The 18,492-nt window shown below is 37.5% G+C and overlaps 1 protein-coding gene across 1 annotated transcript; it reads right to left on the bottom strand.

Moving 5' to 3' along the window:
* Positions 1-241: 241 nt before the first annotated feature.
* On the bottom strand, positions 242-17,894 carry adss1 (adenylosuccinate synthase 1). The gene is made up of 13 exons (XM_088925085.1): positions 17,589-17,894; positions 11,435-11,537; positions 11,270-11,332; positions 10,846-10,896; positions 10,461-10,527; positions 9,629-9,736; positions 9,419-9,500; positions 8,146-8,272; positions 7,135-7,289; positions 5,921-6,045; positions 5,241-5,338; positions 4,049-4,198; positions 242-3,336 (listed from the first exon to the last, which is right to left on the bottom strand). The coding sequence occupies exons 1-13, from the start codon at positions 17,775-17,777 to the stop codon at positions 3,284-3,286; spliced, it is 1,371 nt and encodes a 456-aa protein (XP_088781211.1). The 5' UTR covers positions 17,778-17,894; the 3' UTR covers positions 242-3,283.
* Between the last annotated feature and the right edge of the window lie 598 nt (positions 17,895-18,492).

Here is an 18,492-nt window from a genome sequence, read left to right as displayed (position 1 = left end):
AGAAGTGTTTATTAAGTTCACCAGTGTTTATTGAGGTATCTAATTTTATTAAAGTGTCATATTTTTTTATGTAAGCAGTGTCACATATGAGGAGATGCTACAGAAATACAGTAAAAATGAAATTAAACAATAAGTATAATTGTGCTTGAGATTATATATGTTGTATGGAATTGTTAAACAGTCAAGAAAAATTGTTAACACCTTGTCCCCTTACCCTTTAAATACATCATGGAAAAAAATATGCATTGCGTATTTTATTTTATTTGCATTGGAAATTTCCATTCTTTAATACAGCAATGTGATTAAATCATTTTTAACACCAACTGCTAGAAGACAGATCCAACATAGTTACAGCAGCAAGTAGGGCTTGAAAACAATAATAATGTTATATTGTTCCAAAAAGATACATCTTTTCTTACTCATAGGGTTTAGGAAAAAATGGCTTATTGGCATACTATATCAGCTCTGTCTCCCCAACAATGTAGGAGTTCATTTTAAACCTGAATTAAAATGAGGTTCAGCTGCACACATCACAGAAGTCAGACTGATTGCCGAAAGCTCCCTGGTGTAGCCACTTGGCAAACCAGCAAATAATGTGGAACAAAAACAGGTATCTTAGCACTAGAAACCTTCCACAGAATTATAATAAACAGCACCTCACAAAAAATCACAAAAAAATATAATGTCAATTATAACAGTTTTAAAATAACTATTTCTCCATTGTTTCTATATACTAGGAAAAGGGCAAAGGTGTTGAGCAAGTAAAATCCATGACGGTTTCATTGTGTACTGGCCAGAGTTTATTCAAGTCAAAGCAAATGTACTTAAAGGTTGGAAAGATGGGGCTACTACTAACTCATTTCTTGAGTCCAGATTTTCTCGATAAAAGTATTCAGCACCACTAAAAAGGGAAGTAAAGTTACTGAAGACTTTTAAAATATTTCAAAAAGCTGTTCAACCATCCACTTGTTACCATCCTGTACAATCCTATGGTGGTTTTATGTTTAAGATCTGTTGACCCTGTTTTGTTTTATTTAGCTGACTCTGCTATGGTTTCTGCAGAGACTTTATCTTCACTTTTTTTCTTTTAAAGCAATAACTTTAGCTTTAACGGCCATGCTGTTTTTACATCTCTCAAGTCCACAATCTGTTAAAAAACAGTGGCTTATAGATAATACCTAGGACTTTTTTTTTCTTTAAGTTAAAACAGCTGCCCTAGGATATGTAAATTTGTTTATGAAAAATATCCCAAGAACTACAATTAGTGTCATCAGAGGGATGTCAGCATGATGTCACTCTTGCTCTGGCCTTTGCCTGCAGTTAATGAGACCTGAAGCTGAATTTATGGAATTTCACTCAATGAAACACTGCAAAAAAGACCACAGCAGAAGTATATGGGTTTCCATTCAGTGCTCAACTGTAGCTCTCAAAAAAGATATATTTTAAATATTTAGAAATCCTTTGATTAGGAATTCAAATTTTGCAAAGGCAGTATGAGACTTTCCACCTGAGACTTTCAGATGGAAAATGATGTATTTGTATTGACATTCTGACTTTTTCTCTTAGGATAGACTTGCTTTTCTCCCTGTGAAGAGGGGAAATTTTTATCTCCTTGTATTATGAAATGAGTCATACAGTATAAATAGCAATTAAGCAATTAGTAATACACTAAAATTCTTAATGATGTTGTTTTTTCACATCACAATGAAAAGAGTGTTTTGAATCTTCTATTCATACTGTCAGAAACATTGACTTCAATTGACGTCAATCTCATTTAAGAGACCACCACTTACTGGACCAAGCAAATAAATAAATTACAATTGAAATGTGGTGGCAACAAAAGTAAATTCATTTTAAAATATGTATAAGAATAGACAAAAATGAAACTGTAATAGAAGATAAAAGCCTCACGATAAGGACATTTGTAAATTGTTTTAGGAATTTTACAATAGACATATTTGATTTTCTGAGGAAGCTCCATTGTCACCAGAGACTTTGAGACAGGGCACATTTAACTTTATGGTAGCACTTTTTTGTAAGATGTTATATGACAATGTTACTTTCACAGTTTTTAAATTTCATATCCATTCCTTAAAGGTAAAACAATGGGCAGTCTTGGGAGTGTTTGCACAGACTTGGGCCAAACAAATGTACTCATTTCTAATTAGGACTAAACCACTTGCAGTTAAGTCAGTCTTCATGGGAAATGGATGCACCAAGATGGAAGAAAATGCACACAGAAAGTGAGAGGACAGAAGAGGAAAGAACAGAAGTGAGAGAAGAAGCAATTAGCTCAAAGAGAGTTTCCTTCTTTGTAGAGTGGGACTACAGAACGTCCAAGTAATTTCTGCAGTCAAGAGACTGACTTCAGACCTTAAGTAAGGGACTGTTTTAAATATTTGTGTAAATACTGATATTCTATTTGTGATATCCACCAAGCTAAAGCAAATCTCTCACTTTGTTAGTGCTACATTCATTTGCACAGGATAATATGTTCCTACTGGTTTAGCATATGTTCCGGAGATAAATTAAGTTGGATCTTTGATTTGATAAAAGAGAGTAGTTTAAGTTAATCACTTTGTTACCATATCATTCTGAAAAAACAAAGAACACACCCCTATATGACACTCAGTATTCCCTGACAAAACAAGGGGTGTAAATTGTTCCTTTTATAAATTTGCTTGCATCTCATGATTTTTATGTTGATTTTACTGATCTTATTGATAATTTTAAGCTCCCTTTATTCAATTATTCACTATTCACAAATATTCAATTAATCAGTATTTCATTACAGTTATAATGCCTTACTACAGCTAACAGTTTTCTAAAGAAAATATTTCAGGAGTGATGGAGTGAGTAGGCCCCATTCAAAAAGCTTTGTTAAATCCAGAGTTAAAAATCAAGTGCCTAATAATAATTTTGGAAAGCAGTGCAACAGTTCTCTTTGTAAAAGACAGCTTCATGCTCTCAACACAAAGTTTGTTGGGATTAATACTGTCTTCCTCACACCTGAAGAAGGCTCCACGGCCGAAACGTTGTGTTTTCTCTCTTCTTTTTTTCAGCATGGAATAAACCTATTACTTGTTCATTTAAAAAGTACCCTGTCTCTAAGTCCTGTACAATTACTGGGAACTCTGAGATTAGACTCTGTTGTCTCACTTAGTATTGCATAACATTCAGTTAAAATGCCACAAAATGCCATCTACCATGTGTGAAAAGAAGTGAACAGGAGCAAAGCCACCATGAGCATATTTGTTTTGACCAAAGGGAGGCAGTTCTTCAGTTAGAACATCTGGATCATGGACTCTCTTGACTTCCCAACACCAACCCATTTTACTGAAACAGAGAAAAAGGTAGCATGTAAATAAATCAGTCTGAAAAGGACAAAAGGGCATCAACCAAAAGGGCTTCCCAATGTTATAGACTACTTTCTGATAGTAAAACCGCTCCTTTTCCTTTTCCTTTTCCTTAGGCTGTCTAAAATACTGTATCTTCTTCAACAAACTGTAACATTTGTTTACAGGGTTGCACAAATCCAGTCATGGGGGACTTCAGAGTTCTTCTGGTTTTCCTGCAGCTTTGATCTTAATTACTGAATCCAGCTAATGATTTGCCAAACAGCGTAGGTGGACCAGTAGGTGGCAGTCTTCATTGTGGACCCATATCTCAAAGATCTGCTCTTTAAGAGGTGCCATCCTTTTAATGAGATATTAAATGGAGGTCCTGACTGCTTGATCATTACAGAACCCATACCACTGTTTATTAGGCAGAGGAATGTTAACCCCAGAATCCCATGATTAATAAAATTAGACCAATAACACTTTACAATCTTAATAGAAGCGATTCACTGGTTCTTACTGCCTTACTGGTGATTTCTCAATATTATTCCAATCCATCTTAAACTTCAACATAAACTAATTATTTTGTAAAAAGGTGAAGACTACTATGTCTTAATTTGTAGCTAAATTAATATAGTGTGCTTTGTGCACTTCTGCTTTTAGAGACTTCGTAGCTCTTTTTTTCTGGAGTCCCCCTGTCTGTGACTTACTGGGGACACCTATGTGGTTCTCCACAAATCTGATGTAGTTCTGGGCCTTGGGCGGCAGGTCGTCCCATTTTCTCGCTGCAGTGGTGTCAGTCTTCCAGCCTGGTAGGGTTTCATAATCCACCTCAACTTTGTGAAGGATCTCCATGTTGGCTGAGAAAAAGAAGAGGATAACCTCACTGTATCCTTCCAGGTCATTCTCCACATTCTCAACATTCCCTTTTGACGTTATTTAACAAATCAGACAGCGGTGACAGGAGTCTTTTGTATACGTGTCATTGTACTGTTGATTTCTTAATTGTTGCATATCCTCTTGTACACTAAGTATATTCCTAGTGTTGTCACAGGTTTATATTACTGTGTAGTGTCTGAACTATTCTAGCACAATATATGGCTTTGGGTAACCTGAAGAAGCAGAAGTGTAATAAGGAATTGGGAATTACAGCAGTCTAACGAAGAATGCTTCTTCTCACAGAGCAAATATGCTCAAGAAACCCTCCATAGTCTTCATGGATCAGGCTTAGTTAGGTCTTGACATAGAGATAGGGCGTGATTGATTTTGAGACTTCTATTACTGTTAGGTAGGAGTGCTGGAGAAATGCCCCCAAATCAACTGGTCATCTAACTGAGAGTAATTTTTAAGAGGATATTCCTTCAGTGCTAAATGGAATATCTCTCACTAATTATATTTCCAAAACTCACTTCCTGGCAGAGAGCTTAAAGAATTACTTTCAAAAGATGTTTCTGTAGGACGATTAAATATGTATCCATCCATTCAGTGCCGGAGCCTATCCCAGCAAGCAACAAATGCAAGGCAAGATAAACCCTGAACTGGACTCTAGTCCATCACAGTACAATCACAGACATACACAAACTCACACCAAGGTCAATTTATACAGAAGCCAATTAACCCACCAGCATGTCTTTGGACTGTGAGATGAAATCACAGCACCCAGAGGAAACCCATTCAAATGGGGAAAACACAAAAACGATGCAGATATTTCTCCAGAAATTAAACCTGGTGCCCTGGTGCTGTAAGGCAGTAGTGCTTACCACTATTAAGTAGACTCAAACATGCATGCACACAAAAAAAACACAATTAAGAAAAATAATACATGTACTGTTCTGGAAGTAGGGCACTACAAAATCATTCATATAAGAAGCTAAAATCAACAATAGATCAATCAGGCTGTACCTGGGAAATAGGGAATTCTTTTCCCATTGAGCTTGTATGCAATGCCCACTTTGATCTCATCCAGAACATCCAGGATATCCAGCTTTGTTAATGCTAAACTGTAGAGATGATTGGAAAACATGAGGACATTATTTACAAAATAACCCAAGTCGGGTTAATAACAAAAAGACAATAACAAAGGAAAAGAAATGCAGCTCTATTAGAGCCTCATGGGGAGATGGGAATGTTTTTTTAAATGGATTTCCCAATATTTCTTTATCTAAACTTTTTGAAACAATATTTGTTTAAAAAGTTTTATTAGCTGTAAATAGGTAGTAATAAAAACTGGAATGTGATTTCATTTACTGGTTATACTCTGAACACTGGCTCTAATCCCCTTATTCTTGCATTTACCATAGGCTTATAGCGAACACAGTGACCCAGTCAGATGGCCCACCTTACTTTTTATCCATAAAAACAAGAAATTACGGTACTACAAAAAGGGCTACGTCTGTAAGTATTGCACAACCATGCAAACTTTGATTTCTACTAAAAAATAAGTTTTTAGTTTTAACCCATTTAAATATGAAGCACTATCAACACTGTAGAGGAAAATCAAGCAGGTTTTCAGATTTTGTGACAACACTGAGGTAACCACAGGCAGAGGCCCTGACAGGAGAGAGATGAGAACTGCAACGCACGCAGTGAACCCATTGATCATGTTGGCATATCGGAGGATGATGAGGTCTAGCCAGCCACAGCGTCTTTTCCTGCCTGTGGTCACTCCCACTTCATGGCCTCTGGACTGCAGCAGCTCCCCAATCTCCTGAAGCACAGACCAATTTGCCATTTACAAGCTTAATAAGTCTTATTTTTATTAGAGGTTATTAACAATAATCTGAGCTTTCCTCTGAGCTGCAATATGATAAAGCTCTTTACAATGCTTCTGAGGTCAGCCAATGGTTTTACTAGCAATATTGATAATTCTGGCCAATTTCCCCTTACTCTTAACTTTCAGGCTACCTTACCACATCGTGATACCAACAATAAGGATGCTTTCTACCAACATCCTATAAATCCTCTCTAAAATGTTTTATTGTCATTTCAAACCCTTTCAAGTTCATGATAAAAAATATACGGTGCTTAGCCTTGGTAAATTGGTATTCTCTGCAAAGTTTAAATGTTGATCTACTACTGTTCCTATGTATTTGAAACACTGAAAAAAGTGAGAGAGGTTGAAAATCTAACTTATTACTGTCAGAAGTAGCCACTTCTTTGGTTTTATAATGTTAATATGAAGCATGTATGCCTGACACCACCTTTTCAATTCACTTATCTGTTCAAAGTAATTCTCCAGTCCTTCTCTATCATCCCCAGTAAACAATCCCTGGGTCATATCTTCTATCACTTTAAACTTCCCTGCACTTTCATGTCATTTGTATAGATGGGAAATAGTAAAGGTGTCAAAACACAGCCCTGGGGAACACCAGTATTTAAAACTATTTCATTTGAAAATGTATGGTTCATAAGAACCTGCTATTATCCTTAATCCATTTTCTTAGCCTCCCATTCACATCCAAACACAACAGCCTTTTCAATAGCATGTTGATCCTGCCCACTCCTTCATTGTTCTTTGGGTTTCCATTCCTACCTGGCTTTTTGAACAAACAATGTGTGCTGACTGCAGTTTCCATATCAAACAAACTTATTATGTGAGAATTATTCAAGTAAAATATATAAATAAGTACAAATATATATGGCTTTAGAACAAAGTGTCAGTGAAATAAGTTTAAATAGGATAAAGAGTCAGGATTCATCTCTAAAACTCCCTTAGATGTTCCATACAGATTTGAAATCCTTTCTATCATGGTTATAGTAAATACTCTCTGTGGGGAACTTCATTATAAGCACTTACATTGGTTTGTTCCGTAGGGAAGGCCCCAATGCCCACTCTGGTAGTGTAGGCCTTCACTACTCCATAGACCTCCCCAATGTTCTGAGGCGGGATGCCCAGGCCTGTGCACACCCCACCCACAGTGCAGTTGGAGGAAGTCACAAAGGGGTACGTGCCTGGAGAGTAGAGACAAGGGAGCCGAAAAACACCCTGCTAAACAAGTCACAAATTCCTTTCAGTCTGTAATGTACTTGGTTCAGATAAAACCTCTGCTCTCCTCCCCACTGATAGCTGATGTGTGGTGAGCATTCTGGCGCACTATGGCTGCCGTCGCATCATCCAGGTGGATGCTGCACATTGGTGGTGGTGGAGGGGAGTCCCCATTACCTGTAAAGCACTTTGAGTGGAGTGTCCAGAAAAGCTCTATATAAGTGTAAGCAATTATTATTATTATTATTATAAACATATATATCATTTTAAGAATGATGTGCACTGTATGAAATGTAGTGCTTCATTAAATAATATTTGTTTGCTATATATATATACACACACTACATAAGAACTGAAAAAGAAAACTTTATCCTTTTAGATAAATCAAAGAAATGCACATTTCCATCAAAGTGTATCCTTTATCATTAAAAGAAAAATTTCTACTACATTTGATTTTCCTTCTGAGGAATGAAATATATAAAAAAAAATTTGAGAAAACAGTGGTGTATATTCTGGAAGAAAAAAAAGACAAGCTCAGAAACCATACTGGTTTCAGTAAGAGGAATGTGATTTTTCCATTGCTCAATGGGTTCAAGTCCTGATCATTCTTGGCATCTTTATGCAACATTTCTGCCCTCTGCTGCCAGTAAAGCAGACTGCAGCCAAGGAAACTGGGAGGGCAATCCGGCGCTGTAAACTCTTGGAGTACAATAACATCATGCAACCCACAGGGTCTTAAAACCTGCATTCAGCAGAGCTCTCATCTTCATTACACGTCTTCACTCTGTTGATTACGTCACTGCGTAGGGAGTATTTTCTTACCAAAATCGATGTCCAGCAGGGCAGCATTGGCACCTTCGACTAGGATTTTCTTTGAGGGCCCATGAATGGCTTCGTACATGAAATAGACACCATCTCTCACCATGGGTCTTATCCTCTCTGCATATTCCTGGTCGATAAAAAAAATCCTTTTGTCCACATTTAAGTGAGTATGAACAACAGAAGCTGACCTGCTCAATGGGCTCTTATATTATTTCATGCAAGAATGACAAAAACACACTCAAATGTTTAGTACATTTTTAAATCCAATATCTTCAATGCCATGAAATAGTGGCATCTGGCATGATTTCTCTACATTTGTATCCTTCACTATGGAGTGGAGTTCTTCTGCAAAAGTATCTCCCAACCAAGTCTGAGACAGTTTTACAGAGCCATTATTTAGAGCATTCTGACTGCCCCATAACTGTTTAGTTTGGCAACATGTCTGCCCATTCCAAAGGGAAACTGTAGTGTGTTGTTTACTCCGCACAGAAAAATAATTGGCTGTCATCTACCCTCCATCTGTACAATTCCAGAGCAAAGAAGTGGGCAGGAAAGTTTGCTGATGACTCCTCCCACCCAGGTTACCACCTGTTTTATAAACTTCCCTCAGGAAGATGCTACCAGTCTATAAAAATCAGCACCACCTGGTATTTGAACAGCTTCTTTTCTAGGACTGCCTTTTTGCTTAACTAGAATTCCTTGTTATAGTTATTTCTGCCTTAATGATGTCTATTAGTTTTGTTTGTGGAAGATGGTAGATGTAGAATGTTTTTGCAGGTCCAGAATAAATTCCTTGTAAATTAAATCAACTTGGCGAATAAAAGTAATTCTAATTGAATATCTACTTGCAAAGCAGCATTATAGGAATATTTAATTCAGAAGTTGTGTTTTGCTCTCAGAAACAGAAAATATGATGGTTTATGTTTCAGTTTTTATCTGTTTCTAGAAAACTGTTCCAGACTTAATACAGACCTGAGTACAAGCTCTTACAAGATTACATATACAAGACTATATAATAAAGATTATTCAAACATTGTTTTGTTTTATTCAAAACATTGCCCTTAATTATTTGTTTTGCAAAACAATGTAGGAATAGATACTTTTGTAATTTGTAGAAATCTAGATTAACATTTTCAATACTTTGTCTGAAGTGTCTTGTTCTTCCTCTACCTTTTTATAAAGGGGGCTAAAGAAAAACATTTGCCTGCCTGGTGTAAAAACGATAACAAGAGAGACAGCGCTTGTCTGAAAACATTTTTTAAAGGTTTCATACCTTTAGCTTTTTCAACTGACCATCAATGTCTACTTCCAAAGTAGGAAACATGGACTGGTATTGTTGGACTAGATTTCTAAATCTGAAAAGATAACAAAAAAACTAATTATATTATCTTAGGGTGGCACAAATAAATACAAATAACTATAACAGTGTTTTGTTCTCATTTAAAAATGTATCAACAGACAGCCTGAGTAAATAGGTTTTTACCTAGCAGAGAACTCCTTGAAGTCGGCTAACAAGTCACAAACCCGCAGGCCTGTCCGTGCTGCTTTGCTGGAATACGTAGGTCCAATTCCTTTCTTTGTAGTTCCAATGCTGTTGAAGCAAAGGACAGCAGCAGTTTAAATTATCCAGCGAAAGCAAATGTCAAAATAACTTGCCAAAGGCTTGGACAGAGTTAGACTTTTTTTTTCTCTTTGTGAAATTCTATCTAAGAAAAAGAAAAACAAATTGAAATGGAAAAAATGTTACAAAAAAACAGACAGTATTGCTCTCAGAGAAGTTTGAATGAGCACAATTCCTAACAGGTTAATGGAAAAGAAACTTTCCAAGAAACTTTTAGTCTTGAATCTGGGTGAACATGATACAAGTACTGTTTTTCAAATCCTGAAAGTATTTTGACAAAATCAGGAGCCACAGGTAAACAATGACCCAAAAAGAGACTAGTGTTACCATGAGTTGCATTTAGCACTAAAATCATGAAGGAGTTATTTAAATAAGGAGTTGTGGGATGTAACCTATTGACGCAGATACCTTCAGGGATATCTGGGTGGAATTCTTGGATTAATATGTCAATCAGCAAGCAAATGAGCAACTTGGACTGAATGGCTTCCTCTCATTTCTTACATTGAAGCCCAACACTGACAGTTGCTTTTTTAATTAAATATGTGCAGCATATTCAAACATCTCTTCAATGACATGGAATGAAAACGAACCACGCGTTTGGTGGATGTGTAAATCACACATTTCAACTCCTAAAGAAAACTAGTCAGCCAAGTCTTATTAAAAAGTGGTGATGCGGCTGTTGGAAAATTATTACTTTTTCCCTTCTTGCTCCTGTCGCTGGACTTCCTGAAGTCCATCTACCGCCTGGTGAAAATCAAACACTGTCAACAAGGGGAAAAGAAAAGTACAATTACAAACAATTTCAGCACTTTGGTCAAACTGAGCATATATCCACATTAAACTTACAACATACCCATTTATATATACAGAATATACTATTTTCAAAAGTGCATTTGGTTAGCTTTGTTCACGCTGCTTATTTATCATTGCCCAGTAATACATTGTGTAGAATAAAGAGAGACCATTTAACTTGGGCCCCACCAGCCCCTGATTTAATGCTGTGTGTATAGCCTCCTCTTCCTTTTCCCTCTGTATAAAAATGGAGTTTACCCATGTTTAAGTCTAGGATCATTACATACCAATATGGGCTCGGTCAGAAATGATCAATCTCTTTTCCCAGTCCCTGAGCCCTGTGGAGTAGAAAAGGGACGTGACAAAGACAGGTAGTTAGCCAACAAGGAAGGTATGAATATTTCAAACAAGAGACAAAATAGAAGAACACTGACAAAGGCCTATGGCTGTCTTCCAGTTATTGCCTAAGTGATGTGCAAATTGCAAGAACAAAGGAAAACAAGTTCTGTCATTGTTTTACAGCTATTGATTTCAAATGATACAATAAAGTCAATGTACAATGTAATGATTAACATGTAGTCAATACATGTTGCAGGGTATAAGATTATGTAAATTCAGAGCGCTTGTGGAACAAAGGTAGTTTAGATTCCCCTCTACTTTATTTCCATATTTCCAACAAAAACATCAGAAATAAAAGTACCCCTACAGTACCTTTCTTCTCATTTTTATCACCCTCTTCAAAAAGGCCAGGTAAATGTATCACAACCCCATTTCCTGCAGAGAACAATTAGATACTAAATTAAGAAAGTGAGCAAGTAAATGACTCAGAACCAAAGTATCCATCTTCAGGCAGTTACCATTAGGAATGAAACCCACCGATGAAGGATATGGCTTTGGTGTTGATAATCCCACTTGGAAGGAGATGAAAATCGTATTCTTTTCCATCCACAACCACAGTGTGTCCTGCATTGTTTCCTCCCTGTAGTCAGCAAAAATTTCAAACTTAAGTGAGTTACATACTTAATATGTAACATATCCCAAAAAAGGTTAAACAACATCCTCCTATTTACTCCCAGCAGTGGGACTGACAGTTGTAGTTTGACTCAGAATACTGGAGTGTGAAATAATAATCTGCATACTGTGGTAAAAAGCCTCTTTTCTGCCGAGTGAAATATTTGACCCACTGATCACTCTACTAGCCTCCCTGCAAGAAACAAACACTTACCTTAATAATGCATTGAGTTTAACTTAGGCTTAATGTGTTGTTTCCTTCCTAACATCCCCTATACTGGACCTTTAAAACCTCAAGACAGCAGATAGTATTACACTGTGGATGGTTATTGCTGTTGTTTCTTCATGGCTCTTAAAGCTGCTACTCAACTGCAAACGTTGACAGTGGCATTTCATTAACATTTGCTTGTAGCTGCAGCCTAGATACGATGCTCCTCTGACACACTTTTTGTCTTTTTTGTCCCTTTATGTAGGCTTGCTGAACTCCCAGACTTGTTATTTTGCCTTCAGAGATGTCTGGGAGAACACTTCTCTGCAAGCCAGATCTCCTCACAATGGATCAGATGATGGTACAGTACATACACCCTGAATAAGACTTTCACCACTGCTGGTGCTGCACTCAGTGTCAAACTGATGAACTCTGTAAGGGGCCTTTGTTAAGAGTATTATCTTGGGCCAAAGCAAACTTTTCTAGTATGACCAAATATAAATATTATATTTTAATTGGGTATTCACTAGGCACAACAACATCCAGGAATTAAGCATAGTGAAAGGTATACTTAGTGTTTAATTCACAACAAAATTTGATTTAACCCAATTGGCTGAGGGTTAACCTCCACAAGCTATAGGACAACGAGGCCACGACCCCCCCCCCGTAGAGTGAGGGGTGACCAAGTGGTAGCGGCAAAGGTGGAGGTGGTTTTGTGGTGAGATGCAAAAATAAGTATGAGAGGGAGAGAAGGGGATTACTTATAGTATTTATAATGTTTTAGGTGAGGAAATGACATCATGAGTGATAACAAATTACTGATAGCAGAGGTTCATTGAATTTGGCTGTTTCCATCACTCTCATACTTAAACTCCATTTAACAGCAGTTGATAAACAGCTAGTACTGGACATTTCAAAATGACAACTGTCTGTCCTGAAGCAGTTAGAACTGTCTGTCACAGACACTCTATATGATGCTGACTGTCTAGTCTAACAGATTTAGTCTGTTACCTAGTCAGCCTTAACAAATTGACATTTCCTACATGGGTTAGACAGCAAGTCTGCATCCCTTGTTCCATTGTTAGCTTGTTGTTTATTTGCTTTGAATCTTGAATGTCAAAAGCAGGTAGATAACAGCTTACAGTTTTCAGACTCTTGTACAATGTTTCACATTCGGTTGCATTAAAGTCCATTGTTGTCATGACACTCAAAAGTAGCAGTTAATATTTGTTAAATACACAATGTACTCCACAAATACAAAGAAAAAAACAGAAAGAAAGAAGTAAATAATTAATATCAAAGAAAAATGGGAAAGTTGTGATTGCATGATTGAGTTAGTGTTGAAATCTTTTTCTATGGCAATACCTAAATGAATGTAGGTGCACAAAATTCCCTTACACACAATTATTTGATTGGTCTCTGTGTGCAATAAAAGTGGCTGTCATGATTTCAAAATAAAAACATTTGAGGTTCAAGCAAAGACAAAACCATTACGACTAAGGCTTTCAATGCATGATATAGCCATTGAAAAGCTTAGATCAGGAGAAGTGTACAAAAACATTTCAAAGACCCTTAATATTAATTTAAGCATAGTATGGTCAATCATTAAGAAGTGAAAGGCACCTTGACACTGCCTAGATCAGGCTGCCCTTCCAAACCAGCAGCCAAACAAGGAGGAAACTGGTCAGGGATGCAACTGTGAAGCCAACGGTGATTTTGAAAGTGTTACTGAGTTCAATGACTGAGATGAGAGAAAATATGCATCAACCAACTACATCCCAGTCATTCTACAAAGCTGGTCTATATGGCAGAATCACCAAGGTGATACTCCAACCATGGCAAAGGGACTTTATGTTTAGACAAGACAATACTAAAACAACCTGGTGTAAGTGCAAAGCCTTCCTCTGACACAAACCCAACACAGTGCATCACTCAGTCAACACCATCCCTACTGTCAAGCATGGCACTGGAAGCATTATGTTATAGTTCTCATCAGCAGGGAAGGTTGTCAAGAGTGATGGGAACATAGATTGAGCAAAGTATTGGCCAATCTTAGAGGAAACCTTACTTGAGACCTAAAACTGGGACAAAATTCACCTTTAGTATTACAGTGATCCAAAGTAGAAGGCCAGAGCTACACTGAAGAAGCTCAAGAATAAAAAAGTGAATGTCCTTGAGTTGTCCACTCAGAGTCCTGAATTGAAGCTAATTGCAAATCTGTGAAAAGACTTGAAAAGTGCTTTTCACAGTCAAGAAATGTTTCCCAAGTAGCTTGGGAGAGCCTAAGCAAATCAGCCAATAGGAATGGGCAAAAACTGGACTAAGCAAGAGTTGGTAGAGACTCACACAATAAGACTTGTGGCTGTAATTGCTGCCAACGTCCACCAAATATTGTGTTCCGGGGTCTAAATACTTATGGGATCAACATATTTCAGGGTTCATTCTTTAGTTTTTGCTGCCATTTACTGTAACCTATCTTATCATTAGAATTCTTCAGTTGAGGTCTTGAACAAAATATTAAGTTTATAAAAGGTGTATGAATCATGGTGTAACTTCACAAAATGGGACACCACAGGAAGGGGCTGAATATTTTTGCAAGGCACTGTATCTTTCAACTTATAACCATCAAATACCCACAAAGTCTTTTTTCAACAAACGTGGTCTTATAATACTTCATTTTTTGCATGTAACTTGTTTCTCTGTAGGTTTCTGGTTTTATTTTCCAGAGTAAACAAGTTGATATCTATTTCTGAATCCCTGTACTGCCTGTTCACCCTGCATACCAGAGGTTTGCCTAGGAGTCAAGTGTGCCCTAGTTTCCTCTACAGAAGGATCTATTTTAGCTCAAGAGGCTGTGGCAGGACAACATCACTGCTTTGGCTTTAGCCTGCTGCCAGAGTCTGGGAGCGTTCTGTCTGCCCTTCTCACATTTCATATTTCTTTAAGAACGTGACCTCAGTTTATCCCCTCAGGGCTGTCAAATGGCATTGAGATTGCCATGGCAACTGAATTCCAGTCGAGTCCCCCTTATGTAACACGTTTCACAAATCCAAGACATCTCAGATGCTATTCCTTGTTTCATCATCTACCTGCATATCTGTTTTCACAGAACAGAACTGTGAAATGCTCTCATATCTTGAACAAGATAAAACAGATAATAATTAACTAGGCAGCTGAGTAGTGGTTTCTTCACATGCTAAGGTATATACTAAGAAGCTGGAACAAAACCTTTTTTAAAAATGAGAGAATCATACATTTCATTTTCACTACCTTAATCACAGAATCTCAGTCAGATGTGACTAATAACATTTCCCAGACCAGAACTATAGACCTCTGGGCTTTCTTTTTTAGATAAACCACTTGATAGCTCTCTAGTACTTTTCTTCTTGAAATATCAATTGCCCTCCCAGCCAAAAGCTCTGCATTTACCATAGGGATTGTGTCTCTTTAGACATCCTCCTCATCTTTAGAGCAAGATATTGGTGGCCTGTCCACCACACTTAGCAAACAGACTCTAAGTCTACCTTCTAAATCATACATTTGTGCTACACTGACATTTCCTTGCCAAGCCCACTGAAGAGCCATTAGTGCACATGTGCCTGATTCATCTTGTCTCACACTTTGCAAAAATGCTTTCCTCTCCTCATCCTAATCTCCATTCTTTCCACCGTAAATCAAAATGTTGCAAGTGAGATGAAGAATATCATGGATAAAGAATATCTTAGAAAAAACTGGACATTGTATATACCAAAGAATTCACTGCAAGTCACAAAACGTTTGGATAGATGGCAACTTCAGTTGGTGGACGAGATTGTACTGATTTTGTGCTGCCATTGTAGCATGTTAAATTTTATTAAAACGACACAAAAAAATTAAAAAGACTTTGAGAACCCAGAAGCCAGAAGTCTGTTAGTAATATATCAGCATAGTGCAATGAAAACATACTAACACTTCTGCAGTCAATGTCAGAGATCAAATGAATCAAATAATCCTTTTTAATTTGAAAGGAAAGTTTAATCACTGGCAATGTCAGCAGCTAAAGCCCAGGTGCTAGCACACCAGTATAAATACCATGGAGATTATCCTACTGTAAAAAGGTGGAGAGACTGTGTAAGCTGATGTGTGATGTGTGATCAGCTGCAGCTCATAAAGAGTGGAGTGACGCAGTTCTTCTGTAAGTATAAAAGTTCAACCAAACGTTGGCTCACTATGATCATTATTGATAAAAAAGTGAAAGAAAACTTGAATAATTGAATGATGCTGGGGGAAGGCTGAGCAGCAGGAGCTGGATAATTTAAACCAATTGCTTTCATCAATCCATGGCGAATTCAGTTGAATGATAACCTGGAGGGGTTTTCATCAGGTCCTCTGGTGAAAATGTCCTTCGCCCTCCAAAGACATGCTGGCTAGGTGAACCGGAGACTCTCCATTCGCCCTGTATGCGTGTCTGCATGTGTGTGTGCACATGTCATGCCATGATGAGTGCATGAAATCCATAACTCCCCAAATAACGAAGAAAGCCAAAATAGGGTTAGCTTCATTCAGTCCAATTTAACCCTATAATTTATTTAATAAAATCATCATAGTGTGCAATTTTACCTTATTATTATTAAAAAAAAACTCTTTCATTGCTTCTTAACATACTGTAATGGTCATGCCTCCAGGCCAGCAGCTACACGCAGAAACACTGGGACTAGGTAACCATGTTAACTTTCACCAGCCCCCTTCTGAGGTCTATAAATGGGTCCCTGCATGGGCTGGATGTTGTAAGTAGGTGACCTTCATCACAGTTATGTTCAAACACCTGTTGTGTATGAAGTTCTTTAATTAAAGGCATTCTGCTGTGGTAAGATATTGAGAGAGAACAGCCCACCTACAGCAGCTTGAAAAACGTCCAGAGAACAATTTGGTTAATGACAAAATAAAACCAGGTTCTGCATTATACTAATCTCCAAACACACACCCACAACTGAGTTATTATTATATACATAATACTACCATGCATCCTATGCTGCCGACTTGGCATCCTCTCAATTTGCCCTGACATTTCTCAGTGAGGGTAGGAGCTGCCACTGATGGCCCCAAGACCTTTAGCGTCCAAGCTTAAGACACGATGTTCAGCACACACCAGCAGCCTAGACTGTAATGGAGCCTCCTAGCTATCCTTACATTCATTTAACAGAGCTTCCAATCTTGTGCCGAGAATAATATTACTCCGGTTACATCGGATGATCATTTGTCTGTATTAATAACCGTCAGGAAACTTTGAAGTAGCATACCACGAAACTTGATTAACAGCACAGTGCGTCTGTTTCACAGTCTGCAAATCTAAATTACATACAACGGTCTATGTGTGCTCTTGTTTAGTTGTAAAACGAGCATGTGTTATATTTCGATTAATATCGTATAAGTGAACTGTTAAGTTTTTAAATGTCACGATAGTAAGGTTTCTGATTATTTAAAAAATCGTCAGGGATGATATCGGCAATAACGCAATTTATTTAAAGTGCAATAATGATGTAAATATGAGTGACGCCGCCACTGACACGGAACACTTTTGACTCCATTATGTCCTTCAAACCTAAATCCCTTTCGTTTATACTATCTTTGTAATGGAACAGGGACATAGACCAACAAATAATCGAGCCTTCTGAATGAAACTAAGGTAAAAAATAAACTTCGTTAAAACACGCAAGATAAATGTTTCTCCTGCTCCTTGTCAACTATGATACAAATTTATGACGATAAATAAACACACTATAAGCCAAATACCTTAATTTAAACAACTTTCACGATTAATTCTGTCTTTACCTGGCATCTGCAAATGATGTCAGACTCTGTCGCTAGCAAATCGACCACTTTTCCTTTGCCTTCGTCTCCCCACTGAGCCCCCAATACGACTGTTACCCTGTTCCCCACGTCGCTTCGAGGTCGCTTTACCCCCGAACTCGGAGGGTTCGTGTAACTCTTGTGATCGTTCGCTGTCCAGCCGCCCGACATGTTTACACCAGCGCAGTTGCAACTGCAGCTCGTCTAAAATAAAAAAAAAAAATCTCCCTGAATCTGAACTCCAGAGCCTACAGTAACCAAATACGGGTCAGTTAACACCATGATGTCAGCACATAAACAACTTCACATGACTTGAGAGCGGCGGAGGAGGTTATACAGTGGACAGTAGAGCGCAGAGAAATTCTGTCAAAAAGATGAGAGTTTACTGGCAACAATGAAACTTCTTGAATGATAGCGCATTCTTCGTTTTGTTATCCTTCTGCCTTTGTATAGTATGCTTAGACTTTGGTAATCCGCATTTTTGTATTTCTTTTATATGTAAGGCAAATGTCCTTTTAAAATTCGGATGTTTTCATCTTGAATATTTAATCTTGTTTAGGATAATTGCAAGTTAGCGATTATACTAGAATAATCAAAGCTTGGAAGGACTGTGAAAAGAATGTTTTTTTACAATTAAAATGTGTGTAATTTAATTCCGTTTATAGCGGTTTTACTGTAGGGAAATATTTTACAGTACTATGCATTTTTAAAAATCATAGGTATTGAAGCTGCTTAGCACTAGGATGTAGAATAAAGTCTATGCAAACTGAGTTAACTAGAAGTAATTTGCATATTTATTACTGCTAACATATTCCAAATGCATCTCAAATAACGAGGCTGAAGTTGGCTTCTTATTCGCCAGCTTCTATTTATCAGTTCATTTCAC

This window comes from Atractosteus spatula, chromosome 9, assembly GCF_055471065.1.
Source record: "Atractosteus spatula isolate fAtrSpa1 chromosome 9, fAtrSpa1.hap1, whole genome shotgun sequence".
Lineage (NCBI taxonomy): Eukaryota > Metazoa > Chordata > Actinopteri > Semionotiformes > Lepisosteidae > Atractosteus > Atractosteus spatula.
The sequence above is the reverse complement of the archived record's forward strand: the minus strand, read 5'-3'. Positions and strand labels throughout refer to the sequence as shown.

Excerpts from the sequence above, each read along its gene's own strand:
- adss1 (XM_088925085.1), bottom strand. The coding sequence starts at position 17,777 with ATGTCGGGCGGCTGGACAGCGAACGATCACAAGAGTTACACGAACCCT. Across the intron at positions 11,333-11,434 it reads CAAAGCCATATCCTTCATCG|GAAATGGGGTTGTGATACAT; the intron begins GTGGGTTTCATT and ends TGTTCTCTGCAG. Across the intron at positions 5,339-5,920 it reads ATGATCAATGGGTTCACTGC|TTTAGCATTAACAAAGCTGG; the intron begins GTGCGTTGCAGT and ends TCATCTCTACAG.